General features: G+C 36.1%; 1 protein-coding gene across 6 annotated transcripts in view; it reads left to right on the top strand.

Annotated features, from left to right (window-relative positions):
* Window positions 1-17,306, top strand: part of LOC121731435 (GATA-binding factor C) — a 97,388-nt gene that overhangs the window by 33,171 nt on the left and 46,911 nt on the right. For 5 of the 6 annotated variants that reach the window (XM_042120853.1, XM_042120856.1, XM_042120855.1 and 2 more), the window contains exon 3: window positions 4,314-4,832. In XM_042120853.1, the coding sequence (XP_041976787.1) occupies window positions 4,314-4,832 (519 nt within the window). The remainder of the gene's footprint in view (window positions 1-4,313; window positions 4,833-17,306) is intronic. The other variant, XM_042120857.1, reaches the window with a different exon arrangement.

The following is a 17,306-nucleotide window of genomic DNA, read 5'->3' as shown; positions in this document are numbered from 1 at the left end:
TATATTATTAATAAAAGTAAATGACCACCATAAAATTTATTTACCGTTTAGTTGGGAATCGTAAAATGAATGAATATTTAAATTATAATTATTATGATATGACGTGTATATTGCGTAGTTCAACGGAAGTTTTATAATTTGCATAAATTTATACACATTTTACACATTGGACACTTACGCAATAACGCATGTTTAAAATTGTACTATGAAAGTATAAAGTATAATAATTGTAGGTACTTTAAAAGCCGTAATATCTTGGTTTACTTATTCGTAAGTTATTATAGTAGAACAGACGAAAGTTAACGGGCTTTAATATACTTTCGCAAATTTTAGGCACAATACTACAATGTTTAGGTTGTAAACTTGTAGTATAAGAAATATTAAAGATAACAAGACGCCCGCAACTGGCAACAACGTTGCGCCAAAATTCGTTTATCGCACGGGGACCGTTCATTTTTCCGGGATTAAAGTATCCTTCCTTTCCAGGCATTAAAAGTATACCCATATCCAGCCAAATCTTCAGTGGTTTGGGCGTGAAGAGGTTATAGAGAGGCTAACAAACAGATAGACAAACATACAGTCACGCTTTTGCATTTATAATATTAGTATGGATTTGACTAAAAAATTAAAGTTGTTATTAATAATGTAGAGTTCACTGTATAGACCATAACACACTATTGTGTTAAGTTGTCAACAAAATTATATATAAAGACTAGCTGTCCCGGCAAACGTTTCTTTGCCATATAAAGTATTTCGCCCATATTATTTTATTGAAGTGATAAGTATGTCACCATGGCAACGTCCATCGCTATCCCGTCGCACAAACAATGGTTGCCGTCAGTCTCGAGTTGTAATTATTTACTATTATTTATTTAACAAATGTACTTATCAAAATAAATAACTGAATATGCATATAAAATTTGGTTAAAATCAGTAAAGCCGTTTCGGAGGAGTACGCGGACTAACATTGTGACACGAGAATTTTATTTACATATAAGAAGTAGACTTCAAAATTGTTCTTGGCGAGACGCGACAGAACTCCTGAATAAAATAAACTTCCTTCTCGAGTAGTCGGATAATATGAGGGACTACAGTAGCCCATAATGACGGGCACAGTCATGGTGGCAGGTATGGAGATGGTGCGATAGCCGCTATCGTGACATCGCTGGGGTGCCCGGTGTCGCGTCACCTTCATTATTGCAGCTTAATCTACTTTATTGAAACTTGGACAAATATTATTGTATGTCTGCTACTACTCTGACACGTGGGAGAGCCATAGTTCGGCACAAATGGGCCGGCTCGACCGGAGAAATACCACGTTCTCACAGAAAACCGGCTTGAAACAGCGCTTGCGTTGTTTCGCCGAGTGAGTCAGTTTACCGGAGGCCCAATCCCCTAACCTACTCCCTTCCCTACCCTCCTCTATTCCTTTCCCTTGCCTATCTCCCCCTTTTACCCTATTCCCTCTTAAAAGGCTGGCAACGCACCTGCAGCTCTTCTGATGCCGCGAGTGTCCATGGGCGACGGAAGTTTCTTTCCATCAGGTGACCCGTTTGCTCGTTTGCCCCCTTATTTTATAAAAAAAAACACGCGTAAAAGGGAATGTTCTAATTCTATTTTATAAAAATATTCTATAATATCTATATATAAAAATATCTATTTTATAAAAATTCTATTTTATAAAAAAAAACACGCGTAAAAGGGAATGTAGCTAATACTAATTACTAGTATGTTTGCTCTCATTGAAAGTAGAGCCTATATATATATATATATATATCATTCATTCAATCATTATCATCAGCCCATTGCCGTCCACTGCTGAACGTAGGCTTCCCCCAATGAGCGCCAACCATCCCGATCCTGGGCAGTCCTCATCCATTCGCTGCCAGTCACTTTCTTCAAATCGTCATTAGATGATCATGCCTAAGCATGATCTTCACTCTAACACTTATCTGCTTCATCTACCAGCATCTACAGACATGACCAGCCCACTTCCACTTCAGCGTGGTAATTCTATGGTGACTTTAGTTCTCTGGCGAATGACTATATTAGGAATTTTCTCCACCAGGGCTACTCCCAACATAGCTCTTTCCATCGCACGCTGAGCAACTGCGCTTTGCTTTATACACAGCCTTAAATTCGTTAGCGGATGAAGCTGTAAATTCTTGGCTGCTGACACTTTTCATAATACTCAACACCGTTGTAAAATGAATTCTATTTCCCCGTGTGTGGGTCTCATATCCGTTGAGCTACTTTAATGTATTTTCGATCGATTTAAGATCTGTATTCGATGTGAATGTGATTTGAATATTGATGTTCTATAGGCGAAGAGTGCTACGACCAATGTCGACTCAGTGATTAACATAACAACACTTTAACTATGTCTCTCAGCATCATCAATTCACATTTTAATTCCAATACATAGAACTATATATTATGCATGTAGGAACAGTATTACAAGAGAGGAAAAACATGTTTATAAGAGAGAATAGGCTTATTATGAGAGTTATATAAGCAAGAATAATAACTATAGAAGGAATATGATCTTGAGATTCGTTTTAGATGCCTAAAATTACTTTGATGATGTACAGAAATTGAGTCATTACCAGATGACCTACATTATTTGATCGGTTATGCTAAGTCCAACCGACAGATAATTAATAATTGGTAACAGAATATTTACAAACATAACATAACCTGCATATGAATCAATATTATATCTGATATTCTTAATATTTCGAGGAAAAGTTACTTTAACCACAGAATAGATGTACATGTACTTTAACTATAATTTTAGTTTGTCTTATCTAGTTATCTCTATAAACAATAAGTATAATCTGTAATTTACAAGTTTAGTAGGTAATTTAGACAAGCATTGTATGTTCAGAAAATTCGGCCACATTTAAAACAATTTATTTGTTTTTCCATAATCCGCCCGGCTGTAGATTACAATCTGAGATGTATGATACGTAGCACCTGGATAGGGCATGCGGGTACCCCAAAATGTTTTGTTTGATGGAAATGTTACATTTTATTGAAGCTTTCTCTGAAAGGACATGTTAAATAAATGTTTTTTTTTTATATAAATAGGAATTTGGAGATTCTGTATCATACAGTTCTATAATACCTGTGAGAAAAAATAACTCCTTTACGTCAATCTAATAGCTTGAGACCATTCTAAAAAGTGGAATATTTCAAGTAACTAAGCTTTTTATGCCAAATATTTATGGCAAATATACTTTAGGTACTATATGATTGGTAAGTATAAATAACAGTAAAAAGATAAAATACTCTAAATTTTATACAAAAAAGCTTTTCAGCTAATGTTCTTACATTGTGTGTGGCTAAACCCACATTTATATAGTTATTATTTAAAGCCATATACTGATTAACAATATGTTCCGTACCAGTTATTAGCTACCCGCAGCGCGCGACGGGTACCAGTAATTGTACCCTACCCGATGTACTTGGGGCCGAACGGGTAGGGATGACCCCTCCGCCAATCGTGATCCATCCTACCCCAACATATGCTTACTTTCACTTTTATAATGATAATTCTAAATCAAATTGAAAGGGGAGTGACGGTGTATTGATAGTCATATATTTAATGTTATAAAAACTTCGAGTTTTTTGGCTGATCAGCCTTTTGGAATAGTAGAGTTGGATACTTGCATGTCTGTTTTATAATTTAGTTTAATATTTTGACTTCAAAAAGTTGCATGTGAGATCATTGCAAAAAACCAACAGCCAACGCCAAAAATTATTTACCCCACATTTTGCTCAAAATTTAACCGTTTATTCTTGCACAGAGGAAAGTTATTACAATTAACGTCATTACGGTAATAAATTAAAATTTATTCAGTTGCTCCACAGCGGTTTCGTTAATAACTATATTAACACAATAAAACACATTTTAATATTTGTTTGAATTTGGAGGCCACAATATTTCGCTTATTAATGAACGCGTGAGTTAGTGGACCAAAATTTTAATTGGCCAATTGCGACACAATCGTAATTGTAACCTCGCCATTGTTGCCAGATTAACGCAACTCTCACAGGTATCTCCGTTTATTAAATGCACATTATTTTAATGCACATAATGAAGATGTCGTTTTGAACGACCGAATCTGAATAATTGACATAAATGTCTCCAGTGTCGCTATAAGTGTAATTTACATCACGAACTCTTTCCAACACGTTTTACTAACTGTTCGACATTTACAGAACATTTTCTATCAAGAACTTTAGGTTTTTAATTAATTAAATAACATACTAATTAATATTGTTTACTAAATTGCCTTATTAATTCTCAGGTCGGTCGCTGAGCGGCGGGAGCGGGCAGGTGTGCAGGCCCCACTTCCACACGCCGCTGCACCCGTGGCTGGACTCCAAGGCGCTGGGCAGCGGCGCGTGGGGCGGCAGCTTCCAGCAGGAGGGGGCTCCCGACAAGCCCCTGTCCCCGGCGCAGCACCCCCACCCGCACCCCCTCTTCTCCTTTCCCCCCACCCCTCCCAAAGACTCCACGCCTGACTCGGTAGCGGCGGCCGCGTTAGGCCAGCAGGACTACCAAGCGGCAGTGGCGCACGCGACGGCCATGAGCGTCGCCTTCATGCAGCAGCAGCAGGAGCTGCCCCTCTGCGGCGACGTCAAGCCGATGATGGGCGCGCAAAAGCAACGCGAAGGTGCGCAGCCGGACTCGTGTCCCCAGGAGAGTCAGCCCCCCGGGGAGTACAACGCGCAGTACAATGGCGACTACTACGGCTACCAGGGCAAGGGGTATAACGGGCAGCAGCAGAATAAGCCCCGGCCCAACAAGACGCGAACTAGCGCCGGTGAGTCGCGCACTATACACCGCTCTCGCTCGCACTCACTCTGACTAGCGCACTTATCTGACCACTCAATACTCGTTGTCAGATTTTTTGTGAGTCAGATTTTTTCTGACCACTGAATACTTCAGTTGTCAGATTTTGATAATTGTGAATTGTCATACATTATAATCAACTAGTGCAAAATGTCTTAATCTGTTAAAGCACTAATGTTGCCTGAATTATCAATGGTTATTACTTAATGGCTATATTTCTTAATTATTTATTCATGACGACCCATAAAATCAATATTAATATGTAAGTGCATAAAACACCTCCTATTTATATCGACTTGAGTAACCAGGTGCAGACATTTTGTTTTGCATACATTAATTCAAAATTGACATAATGTTATTTTAATTAACTTAAGTCTGTTATGCAACTTTATTAACTAATGATCGAGTAAAAAATTGCCTTTTTATCTATGAACGTGTGAACTGTCAATAACAAATTTATTTATTCATAACTTTAACAAGGTGTTTACTATTATTTTATTTTTAAATTGACAAATGTGGTCAGATAAGTGCGGTCGCACTGGGGTTAGGTCATGGTGAAAACGCTTAATAACTTTTTCTGGTGATGGTCACTAACAACTAACTTTTAACGTTTTAACTAGCCTAATCGTTAAGTTTCCAATCTTTTAACTGTTGCGTTGAAATCTTTTCAAGATAGCGTCCGGTGCTCGAAAACAATTGATTTACAAGACCCAAATAAGATAAAAGGTAAATAAATTTTAAGCCCACTATAATTACGTCGGAAGATAGAGCGGTTTGAGCTTTAGTTACGTGGTGTGAACTACGTGAGGTTTCCCAACTAATTACCGGCCATTGTCTAAGGAGTTTCTATTTAATTTTTCAAAGTTACCGAAATCTTATGAAATGCTTGTTTACCGTCAAAAAGTGAATTTCATTTGCGTAAAGTTAATTCTAAGTAATTGCTGTAGAAACTTGGCCCAATTAGTTAAACCACGGTTTGTCTGATCTAATTTACGTATACGCAGTAACGTATAATATTATCTGGTTGTATCTATATATTATATACAATTTACATAATATAAACTTTTATACATCAACCGTTGCTGTGTACGAACTGCAATTTACATTTAAGACGAAATTTGTGTTTATAAGGCTGTATAAGGTGTAATACGTAGCTCTACCTTTAGTCTCTACACGCAAAAATAGGTCATGAAACTAAGATCAGTTTAAAGTGTAAATATTAACAATAAACACGAGGAAAATAATTTGTTTTTCTCTTATATTTGCTTAAATTCGTTACTAGCTATTTGACAGAGCTTTGCTCGGTATTCGATAAAACACGAATAAAATGACATTTTCTAAAAATGATTCCTAGCTAGATCGATTTATCGTCCCCGAAACCCCCTATATACTAAATTTCATGAAAATCGTTGGAGCCGATTTTGAGATTCCGATTATATACATATACAAGAATTGCTCGTTTAAAGATATATCGTTATAATCATGAGAATATTCAACTCTAGTTGTCTACACTATAGACAAAACATTTTGCTTCTCTAAAGTGCCTACAGCATTTAATCCCAGCATAATGGCTCCAACGGATATCCGTTATACAATCCTCAATAGGCTAAAGTATGGCATATAATTAAAAGTTACATTCGCGTAATATTGTTCTAGCAACCTTTGAAATAAATGTGACCATTGTTCCGCCGGCCGAAGTTTCCACACCGCGCAACTGGAATATTTTATTTCGTCACACAACAGTAACCGTATTCATAAACTAGGATGTAGTCTATACGAAATTATGTTAAACTCATAATAACTTTAATTATAATTGCGTATTAATTGTCTCGAAATTCCGTCGCGTCATGGTTTTGAGTCGCTACAGTTATTCTTTAAAGTTAATATTAATAATAATCATTTGTATGTTGTAAGTTGTAACTTCTAAATAACCGCCAAGTTAAGTGTAAATTGGAATCGTTTCTAGAATAGCTACGATTTAACTCCTAACCGCCAACATAAAAAAGGCTACAATGTTTAGCTTTTAAATTAGAAAAGATTTAGAAATCGGACTGTAATTATTTCGAGTGGCGAGCATTAGAACAATCGAGATTAATTTACATTGAATGAAAAGCGTTTTATGTAAATTCAATATTTTGAGTGAACGTTGCGATCTCACGTGGATCTCACCGATCTAATCTCATGGAATTTCTTAGGTAATTAAAGAGGAAGAGAAAAACTGGCGTCGTAATTGCGAGGTGGCTGACGAGTTGTCAATGTGTCGGCGTCGCGATTATGATCGCCGTTCTTATAAACTCTATTATAAGGCACTTGCAAGTGTTTTATACTTCGAAACGACTTAATTAAGTGTAATACAGGAATTTCGTGTTAAAAACTTAGTCTAGTTGCTATGACGGGAAGAGAAAAGAAAAAAGTCCAAACGTGAGAGCTTATCATAAATAATCTTTATATTAATACGCAAGCGAAAAACTTTGTATCCCTTTTGACGAAAAATGCGGAAACGTAGGTGAATGAAATTTTGCACAGTTATAGTTTATAATATGGTGAAGGAGTGCATCGAGCTAATATTATTTTGAAATTATGCTTTTATCATACGTTTTTTTAACAAATAAAACATTGCACACTCTACAATACGCACACTCAAGAAGATGACAGATTTTTGAGTGACCTATACATACGAATTATACTCTTTTATTTATGGAAATTTCAACAAAATCGGTTCAGCGGTTTGGGCGTAAAGAGGTAATAGTCAACCGACAGATAGATAGACACACTTTCGTATTTATAATATTAGTATGGATAAGTAATGTTTTATTAATAAGTTTCGGGAAAACCTGGTAAAACGTTTTTACACAAGGTTGAAATAAGTTAATGAACTCATACACGAACTCGAATAAAAATTACGCACTCCGCGCCGTTTGATAACAATTTTACGGTTAAGAATTATTAGGATATAAACAAAATACACAATAAAAAAGAGTGAAATAAACGCTATTTGCATATATTACCATTATCATAATAATAAAAGTAATTGTGTACGGCAACGAAAGCGAAACGAAATCACTTTCCAAACGAGCGGAGTCGGCGGCGGTAGCTAGCTACCACAGTATAAATCATATACAGTAGAAGTTAGAACATTAATACAAAATCCTGAAGCGGGCACACACACGCGTGATTTCAGATAATAATAATAATATCCATGGACGCTTCACACCACGTCAGTCTGGCGCCGTGCTAAGTACCTGAAGGAATTGTGTTACGGGTACCAGACAACTGAAATATATTTAATACTTTTATACTTTTATACATAATATATTTAAGATTTTTATTATAGGATACACATCCATGACCCAGGAACTTTGAAAACTTTTTGTTCCGTCGGCGGGATTCGAAACCGCGACCCCGGGTTGAGCTACCAACAGTCCACTAACTGAGCCACAGAGGTCGTAAAATTTCAGATAACTTGAAGTAACAACATAATGCAGTGTCACTCTGCAGTCTGCACGCATAAATCATGTCTCCACGTTGAGCGAGTTTAATTTCAAGGACACATGTATTTCTACTGTAAAATATTTATACTGTGCCACCACCACTGACCGTGGCTAAAATATTCATGTACTGTTTTACATTTTTAATTTTTCTGACTCGGCTTATAATTTATTGGCACGTTTAGCTACAATTTTGAGGCCTACCTTGCACTAATATGTTCTTGCGGCTCGTGTAGACTGCCTAAAACAAGTAAAAAAAAATGAACCAAAGAGTATTTTTAATTTAATTCTCAGATTTTGATTTTTAATTAAAAAAAGATATATTTCTAAATTTAAATCTTAAAGCTTGATAAAAATAATTCAAATATATTTTGTAACGCATAAGAAAATAAGCAATATTTTGCCGTCAATAAATGGCTTTTTGACACCATTTTCAGTAGGTCACTGAATATTATATTACATATTTATAATATATAATAATATATTTCACACATAATTTTTAATTTGATTACTATTTATTATTCCTATTTTATTTTTTGTGAATAAATGCAAAGCTCCTATATCCTAGATGAATTGATAGTTTAATTTTAATATTTTTTAAATAATGGGTCGAGCAATGTGAATCAGAATCAGCTAAATTCTGATTCTGAATATGTAGAGTAATATGAAGTCGAGACATTCGGTCAAGTGATTAAAAGTAAAAATTTAATATGCAAAAGTTGTATGTTTGTTGTCTTACAAAACGAAATAAGAATGTTAAATTGTAAAACGAGTGATCTTTTGAATATTGAATATATTTGCATCGCTTAGTTTTGTTTTTATTGAGACTAACGCGAAAAATATATTTGAGACAGAAAAAACATGGCGACTCGTTACTTCACAAACATTAAGAGCGTTTCTGACTCCAAAATCAAACATCGTCCTCCTCTCTTCACACTCACGCCCGTCTTTCATATGCCAGGCGAAAAAGGACGGTGCGGAATCATCACCAAGTTAGTTTTACTTGAATAAAAGACGAACTATAATGATTATGAAAAAAGTGTTTTGAGCAAATTTAGGTTTTATCAATGCCTTTTTAGATATTAAAAAATATTAAAGAAAAGTCAGCAAACTTCGAAGATCCAAGCAAAACGGTTTTTTGTAAAAAATAAACTATCGAGCATTTTTCCAGTAATCGTGTTTTCGTCTTGAGCATTTAATCTTCTTGAACTGAAGTTACTTGTGTCAAAAAATCAGTTTTCTAGACCTTACAGATTTTGAGATCTAGGTAGTCAAGTTAGGGTCAGGTGCGCTCTTAAGTACCAAAGTGTGGCGGCAATGGCAGTCTCTCAGTATATTGATTATAATAGCTACTTAAAAAAATGTTTGAGCTACTACAAGAGCTACATGTGTTTTTCATTCTCTCGCTATGTTACTGTCGTATTAATGTGTGCGATGGAACTTTAGCTCTTAGATCTATTCATGGGATATATTTTAGTAAACGAGCAAATAAATCAACTGATGCTAACTTCTGATAAACTACTCATTTGCAACGACACTAAAGTTGCAAGTGAATTTACTATTTTCTTGAAGCTAACCTCAGAGGTTCAAGGATTTAGTCAGCAGGATGTTAGTACCTGCTAGCAAGGCCAACCCAAAGTCAGTAGGTGCAGTTTCATTTATTAGCATATTTTATCACTTAGTTTATGCAAGTAATAGGATATTACTGTCGCAATAACAGTCACCTGTTACTTATTAATGTTTGAGTTACTTGGACCTTATTTAATAATAAGCCCTTTGATTTACGCTTTCAGAAGATAAAATTGATAAGAAAATTTGAAATTCTTTCGTCGAATTAAATAGTAACCAAGTGTGAAAATGGCTATGTCTCATACAAAATTTGGTCCTTTCAGTACTTTATCTAAAAGGATCATTATAATAATAATAATACTCCCCACACCGGTTTCGGTGACGGTGGCCGGTTTTATTGAAACCAGGCCAGGTACGCAGGAGTAATTTTATAGTGCCCAAGTGTGTGCGCAGTACACAAGAGCACTCTCTATTCCTTTTACTCTCATAACCCAGTGGGACGGAAGACCGACACGACTGGCGAGAGATCAGGTGCAGGACCGACTTTTTTACATGCCCATCCGACGCATGCGGATCATTATAAGGCAGATACTGCCTGCGACTTAGGCGCGCAGTTTGTTTCTTGTTACAGGAATCATTTCTTCAGGATAATAACTAACCAATATCCTTTTCTAAAATCCAAAGTTTAGGTATACTTTATACCAAACTTTGTATCTTATATCAAAGTTTAAAAAACTGGCAATAATTGCCAGTTATTAACTAATTATTAATATACCTATATTCATCATATCATATACGATATGAGTGTAGAAATGGTAGCTTGGATGAGGGCTGCCCTAGATGATTGGCGCTCCTTGGCCCACGTTCAGCAGTTGATGGCGGTGATGATGATGATTGATGAGTTTAGAACTATAGACGCTCTTGCCCCATCTAAGTATATATAGTTAATGAATGAAGTGCAATATTCAAATCAGCACCGCGTATAATACGGCGGATGTTGGCTATTCCATTGTTGACCTGACCTCGAATAGTGGAGGAAGCTAAAGTGCAATATTTCAAAGGAGCAAGGACAATTAACGCTGTTTTTATAAAAGCTATATTATGCTGCATATAAGATTTTTTTTAACTATCAATGAACAGTATATTGGATTTTTTATTTTTGAGAGGATATGGGCGGATACTTAAATGATAATAATGTAGTTAGTTCAAAAATCTTATATATAAAATTCTCGTGTCACAATGTTAGGCCGCATACTCCTCCGAAACGGCTTTACTGATTTTAACCAAATTTTATATGCATATTCAGTGGGTCTGAGAATCGGCTACTGGGTACTTATTATATTGATAAGTGCATTTGTTGAAAAAATAATAGTAAATTATTACAACTCGAGACTGACGGCGACCGTTGTTTGTGCGAAGGGATAGCGATGAACGTTGCCATGGTAACATACTTATTTAGTCACTTCAATAAAATAATATGGGCGAAATACTTTATACCTATTATGGCAAAGCAACGTTTGCCGTGTCCCGGCAACGTTTGCCGGGACAGCTAGCATTTTATAAATATACATTAATTTTCATTTGATAACTATTTATGGAACTTGGGAAGCCATGAATGTTTTTATTATTTGGTACTGTTCATCTTGAGCCAAGGCCCATGACTCATACAGCTTACGACTGTACTTGCATCAAATTTTCCTTTTTTCCTTTTGTGTCGTTACTGTTGTACTGTCGTTCTCAACAGTGTTTAATGTTATAATAAACCTTCGTAGGTCCTTCACCTGAACATATGTAACATTATAATTACATGCACTCGACTTTAACTGTACTTTAACTCGGTGATTTTATTTCACTTTTTGTACTGCATTTTAATGTCTTTGTCTTAAGACAACTTTCTAAACGGTCTACATTAAATGGCATTTTATTTGATATACAGCCTTAACCTAAACGCTGTAATTTCGTGTACTTTATTCCAATGGACTAAGGTTTAAATTCCCATAAATCGTTACGCGAACATAAACATGCAACTCACGTATTGCAGAGATGTTTGGTGGAAAGTTGCACAAGCAATTAGAAGTTATGCTCCTAATAAATCTTACGTAAATCCAAAATATAATTTAGTAATTAAGGTCCTTATTGTGTGTTGCATTGATGCTAAAGTTGTGTGCATGGTATAATGAGATGTGGGCCGGTGGTCGTCCGTACGCCACGGACGGCCGGCTAGCAGGAATGACGCCAGTACTTATCTCATCATTTTAGCGAATGTTTTTTTTTCTTGTAAATATTGCAAAGTAAACATGACTCTTTTTGATTTGTTACAAATTATGAAATTCAAAAAAATGTTTTAAGAAGAGTCAAAGATGCAATTTTTGATTTATAATAATTACTTCTACAATGTTATTGATGTTGAATGTAGAGCTTCAAAATTTGATTCGATTCATGTCAGTTAACTTAGTTATGTTCTTTTGATCGTTATATGTTATTAATCAAAAAGATAATTACTAAGTAGAGACGTCATGTGAAAATAAAAATTAGTGAATTCCTTAAATAATTCATACATAAAACAATGTTTTTTGTTCGGTCTATCAAAATGTGCGTAAGCAGTGTAAGGGTTATAACAAAGCGAGCAATTTTTATTGTATCTTAATTTAATATATGCCTTCTAAATGACTATGTTAAAATTTTAATTAAAAATTCCACTAAACTTGGACATGCTATGATTTTATAAACTACAAAATTAACTAATTAACAATTTATATTTTATATTATATTATGTAAATGAAAAAGTATACTTAATATTAAACATCGCTACCAATTTTAAAGTATAATGTAACAACGCTTACAAATTTTAATAAACATTAAAATATGAAATAATTAAGTACTTAATAATTAATAGAACAATAAATAAATCATAATTACAAAACAACAGCTCGCGGCGTCTTCAAAGTGGATGATAGTTCTTAGATGAATAATTTTATTATTTATTGACCTCGTAAGTTTTGATAATGATACACATATTGTAATATACAATTAAAAATATCTTAATTGTATTGCGGTTACTAACAAGTTTTTCTCACGCCCCAATTTTATACTAAATCTTTCAGAGTCTTATACGTAGATACAGCTTTAGACTATGTAAAATATTAATTAAGTAGTTTAACAATCAAGTTAAGTTTTCATAAATGTATGAGGCAAACTACGCTCAGTCACGTCGCGAAAGTAGCGCAGTTTTTCGTAGGGTGTGTGCGTAGGGCTCGCACTCACTCGAGACACGACCAATGACAATCCTAAGACATAAGTAGTACTTGGTACTACTAATATATATTCTGTGGTAGTACTATACACACATGAAGATGGACTCAAACGAACAAACAATAGTTTGTCTTAAGACTATCGCTTCTCAAGTAGGTAAGCGCGAGCCATAAGTGCATTTAAGTAATGTTTTTATCTAATCAGAGAATCCTTTTCATAATGAGGCCTATAAAAATTGCTCCCACACCGGTTTCGGTGACGGTGGCCGGTTTCATTGGAACCGGGCCAGCTACGCAGGAGTAATTTTTATAGTGCCCAAGTGTGTGCGCAGTACACAAGAGTACTCTCTATTCCTTTACTCTCATAACCCAGTGGGACGGAAGACCGACACGACCGGCAGGAGATCAGGCACAGGACCGACTTTTTACATGCCCATCCGACGCATAGATAATCTTACTTGTCAGACAATCAGGTAATCAGCCTGCATTGTCAGGTAACCAAACTTGGAAATAACATGTTTCCAACGCGGGAATGCGGGAAAACGCAAGAGCCGCGCTCTATACCACTAGACCACGGAGGCGGTTGCTCAGTAACGGAGTGATGATGATGTTACACATTCAATGGTAGCTATACACGCTATACACATTGGTAGCTTATACACTAGCCCGTCACGGTGCGTGGCCGTGGTGTTGTATATTTGCATACAACTTGAACGGAACTCTGATTAATTCATTACAACCGTGCTGCAGCCCTGCTGCTGCATGTTCCGCCATTTATAGACCTCATAACTACTAAACTCGCACCGGCCACTTGTTTTATTGCTAAATTGACAGCTACTTCTCAGGTCCTTTTGCTAAAGTTATCTTGGCTATCTCTCTGTAAGTTTGGGTTAAAGTTACCCCCATGTAAATACATAATATTAAGTTGTTACTTGTTTCTTTCATATTATTCGTATTTGTGAATGAAAAGGCATACTATTTTAATACAGGGTTAACATGTTAACTGGGATCGGATTACAATCTTTATAAAAGTGACACAGTGTTTTTGGAACATTTTTAAAGTGATTTACTGTATATTTATAACTCTAAAATAATTTTAATAAAAATACTACTTATACTAGCTTACGGAAGCTTGCCTACAAACGTGCTACAGACAGGCTACTGTATAGTAGACCTACAGACAATAATAATTATTATTGTTGCATTAATTACATAAAATTGTAGAACTACAACGATAACTTGCAAGCGACTAATAAATTGAGACTGTTCCATTACAATCGGTTACACCATTCGACATTTATGTGGTTTGCTCATAAAATAAAATAAACGAGCAAAGCAAAAAATTATAGAGAATATAGTTTTATATTTTTAAGCTAAGTAACTAAGAAATTAAAAAAAATACAAAACATTTCTCTTATCTATAATTTTATTCAAGCCGTAATAAAAAGTTACACGATTGTGTGTTGACAACTTTATGTTAATATAAACTGTAAAATGAAGATTATTATTTGATAAAAGCCGTGTATTTTTATTAAAAAGGCAATAAAACGGTAGGAGCTAATGCGGTCGTGTTCGATTTGTCAGTTTGTTTTATAAGAGCAATAGCATTCATAGCAAAGTGCTAGTTTACTTATTTATGAACTTAACTTACATAGCCTGTAAGCAGAGATAAAATTAGTAAATAAAGCTTTAGCTACTAATATAGAAAGCTCATTTTCCTTTGGCGCGATGTTTGTGAAGTGCGACTAATGTAATAGAGCCATTACGCAGATGCGGCGTAACAACTTAATTCGTGAACACTTATTGTCATTCATTTTCGATTTTAATTACCTCCTCGCTAACCATAATTGTAACCCACTACCTAGTTAAGATTCCGAAATGCTGTCAAACAAAATAAGACTATTGGCTTCCATTAAAAAATCTATTTGCATACGAGTGTGTAATTAGCTTAATAACAGCCTCCGTGGCGCAACAGAGAATAACTTTTACGAAATAATTTGATGGTGTGTATGCAAAATACGTTCCATGGTGATGGTCGAGCGAGCGAGGCGAGCTAGCCTTTTAGGCTCGTTCGGCTCGGCTCGCCTCGGCAAAGTTCGGCTCGGCTCGGCAAAACTCGGCTACGGTCACGGCTCGACGTGGTCCGTCACGGTGCGCGCCGGCGAATTAGTCCTTCATTTAAATTACATTACCCCGCTCTCTATTAGATTTATAAGCTAACTCTGTTCTACACCGCCTAACGGGACAACTTCGTTTGTTTACCGATGCGTTTAGCTGGAAATGTGTCGTTATCCTTCTATAAAACAAGCATTTTCATAATTCAAAACTAAAAAAGGGTGTTTGTTTATGTTTCGTTGCACTTAAGAGTCGTCGTCCATCCACTATACGTTATCGGACGTTCCCATCGGCGATCGATTTTCAGGTGGAGGGCCCGCCAGGTCCGGGGGGGGGGCCGTGTGAAAACTCCGCGCTCTCGAGGCTGGAGGGTACTCGGCGGGCTCTCCAAAATAAAAACCGCCCACTCGGCTACGTAAATATGGCAGATGAAAATCTTTTATCGCGGTCACGTAGCGCGGCCGCGTCACGAGCGCACGTCACTCCGGCCATAAAGAGCGCGCCGCATTCTAATTTCGTACGAACGCTGGAATTTTTCGCTCGAGCATCTGCACCGCGGCGGGATAGGTTTATCTCTAGCCGGCCGCGGCGTGCGCACTAAATGATATCTTTATTTCGCGTCGCGACCACGTCCAGGCCCTCAGATCGCTGATAGCGAGCAGGAAAGAATTAAGCCGTAACTCGTTACGCGGATCAAACGGTCCTGCGTTAATAAGCGATGGGCATTTTCCACTCGACGCTACATCACAGCTTACTAAATACCACGTAAACTGTATCTCTACTTTCACATTCGTATAGAGACGTTACTATTGTGCTCCTCGGCGAGCTATAAAGCCGCTTCGTAATATCCTGTTATTTTTTCTTAATAATCGTTATTGGTGTTTATTTATTAGAAACGTCGATACAAATTACAGGCTTCACATCGAGGTACAAAAAATAAAGGGTTAGCCCAAAAAGTGAGTCGTCGGCTCGATCGCAATAACTTTTCGATAAAGTCCGGGCGATTTAATTGCCGGTTGTGATCTGGTTTAACATAAAAAAGATGAACGGCCCCAGCGCCTAAAGCATAAGCGACGTCGTCCCGATCGATATTTTTTCTATTCGCCGACCACTTTCACCGTTCGTGTTTGATCCGCTTTAACCCTATTTATTTAGTGCTACACGCCATAATAGCTGCTTAGTAGCCGTCTCAAGGTTTCCGAAAGTGTTTCAACGGCTAATTAGAATTTACGTGTACGTAACACCAATCCTTGCTTCTAATTCCGATAACTTTGTTTTCGTTAACTTATCGAGTCTCAAAAATAACAGCTAAGACTATCACAAAAAAGGTATTGAGGATTATAAAGAAAGGTCGCTGACGTACACGAGATGGGTTTTTAAATCGATCTCGGTAAATCATCGATTCGGTAATCGAGTTTAGAGGGAGATTGTGGGCGGCTTCGCGCTTCCCATATGTGAGGCACAAATTGAAAATTTACTCGGATAGAGATTTTGTGTAAATTGCGTCTGTAATCGATAATGTAATTAACAACTATAACAGCACTATCGCAACAGTGTCAATATTCATCCGGAGGGCTACTCTCTAAGGGACGACTAATTATTGCATGTAAAGTAAATGGAGCATGTTCTTAGCCCTTAAAGTAGTTTTGGAGGTTGCTTTCTTGAATATTATGTACGGTAACAATTACTGGTGAAGATTAGCATGTGGGTAATACTTTATTACTTCCTTTCCGCTCTGTTTAGTGTTGTTTCTCTGCTAACGTTTTTGCAATAATTTTTTACTATAATAACATATTATGAAGACAGCATTTTTTTAATACTTTAGTTTATTAATTTTTTATAATAGTCCCTTTTTATTGCTTATGAAAATAATTTGAATTAAAATGCAGGATTGTAAAAGAAATTGCAGACTTTTTAATGTTTTAGCGTATATTCTTTTATGACATGTAGGAGTTGAATGTTGTTATCAACATTTTTAAGCTTTTGTAGTTATTTTAGTATGAAAAGTAAGTTATTTCCATT

This window comes from Aricia agestis, chromosome 10 (assembly GCF_905147365.1).
Source record: "Aricia agestis chromosome 10, ilAriAges1.1, whole genome shotgun sequence".
NCBI lineage: Eukaryota > Metazoa > Arthropoda > Insecta > Lepidoptera > Lycaenidae > Aricia > Aricia agestis.
This window is presented reverse-complemented; position numbering and strand designations above follow the sequence as displayed.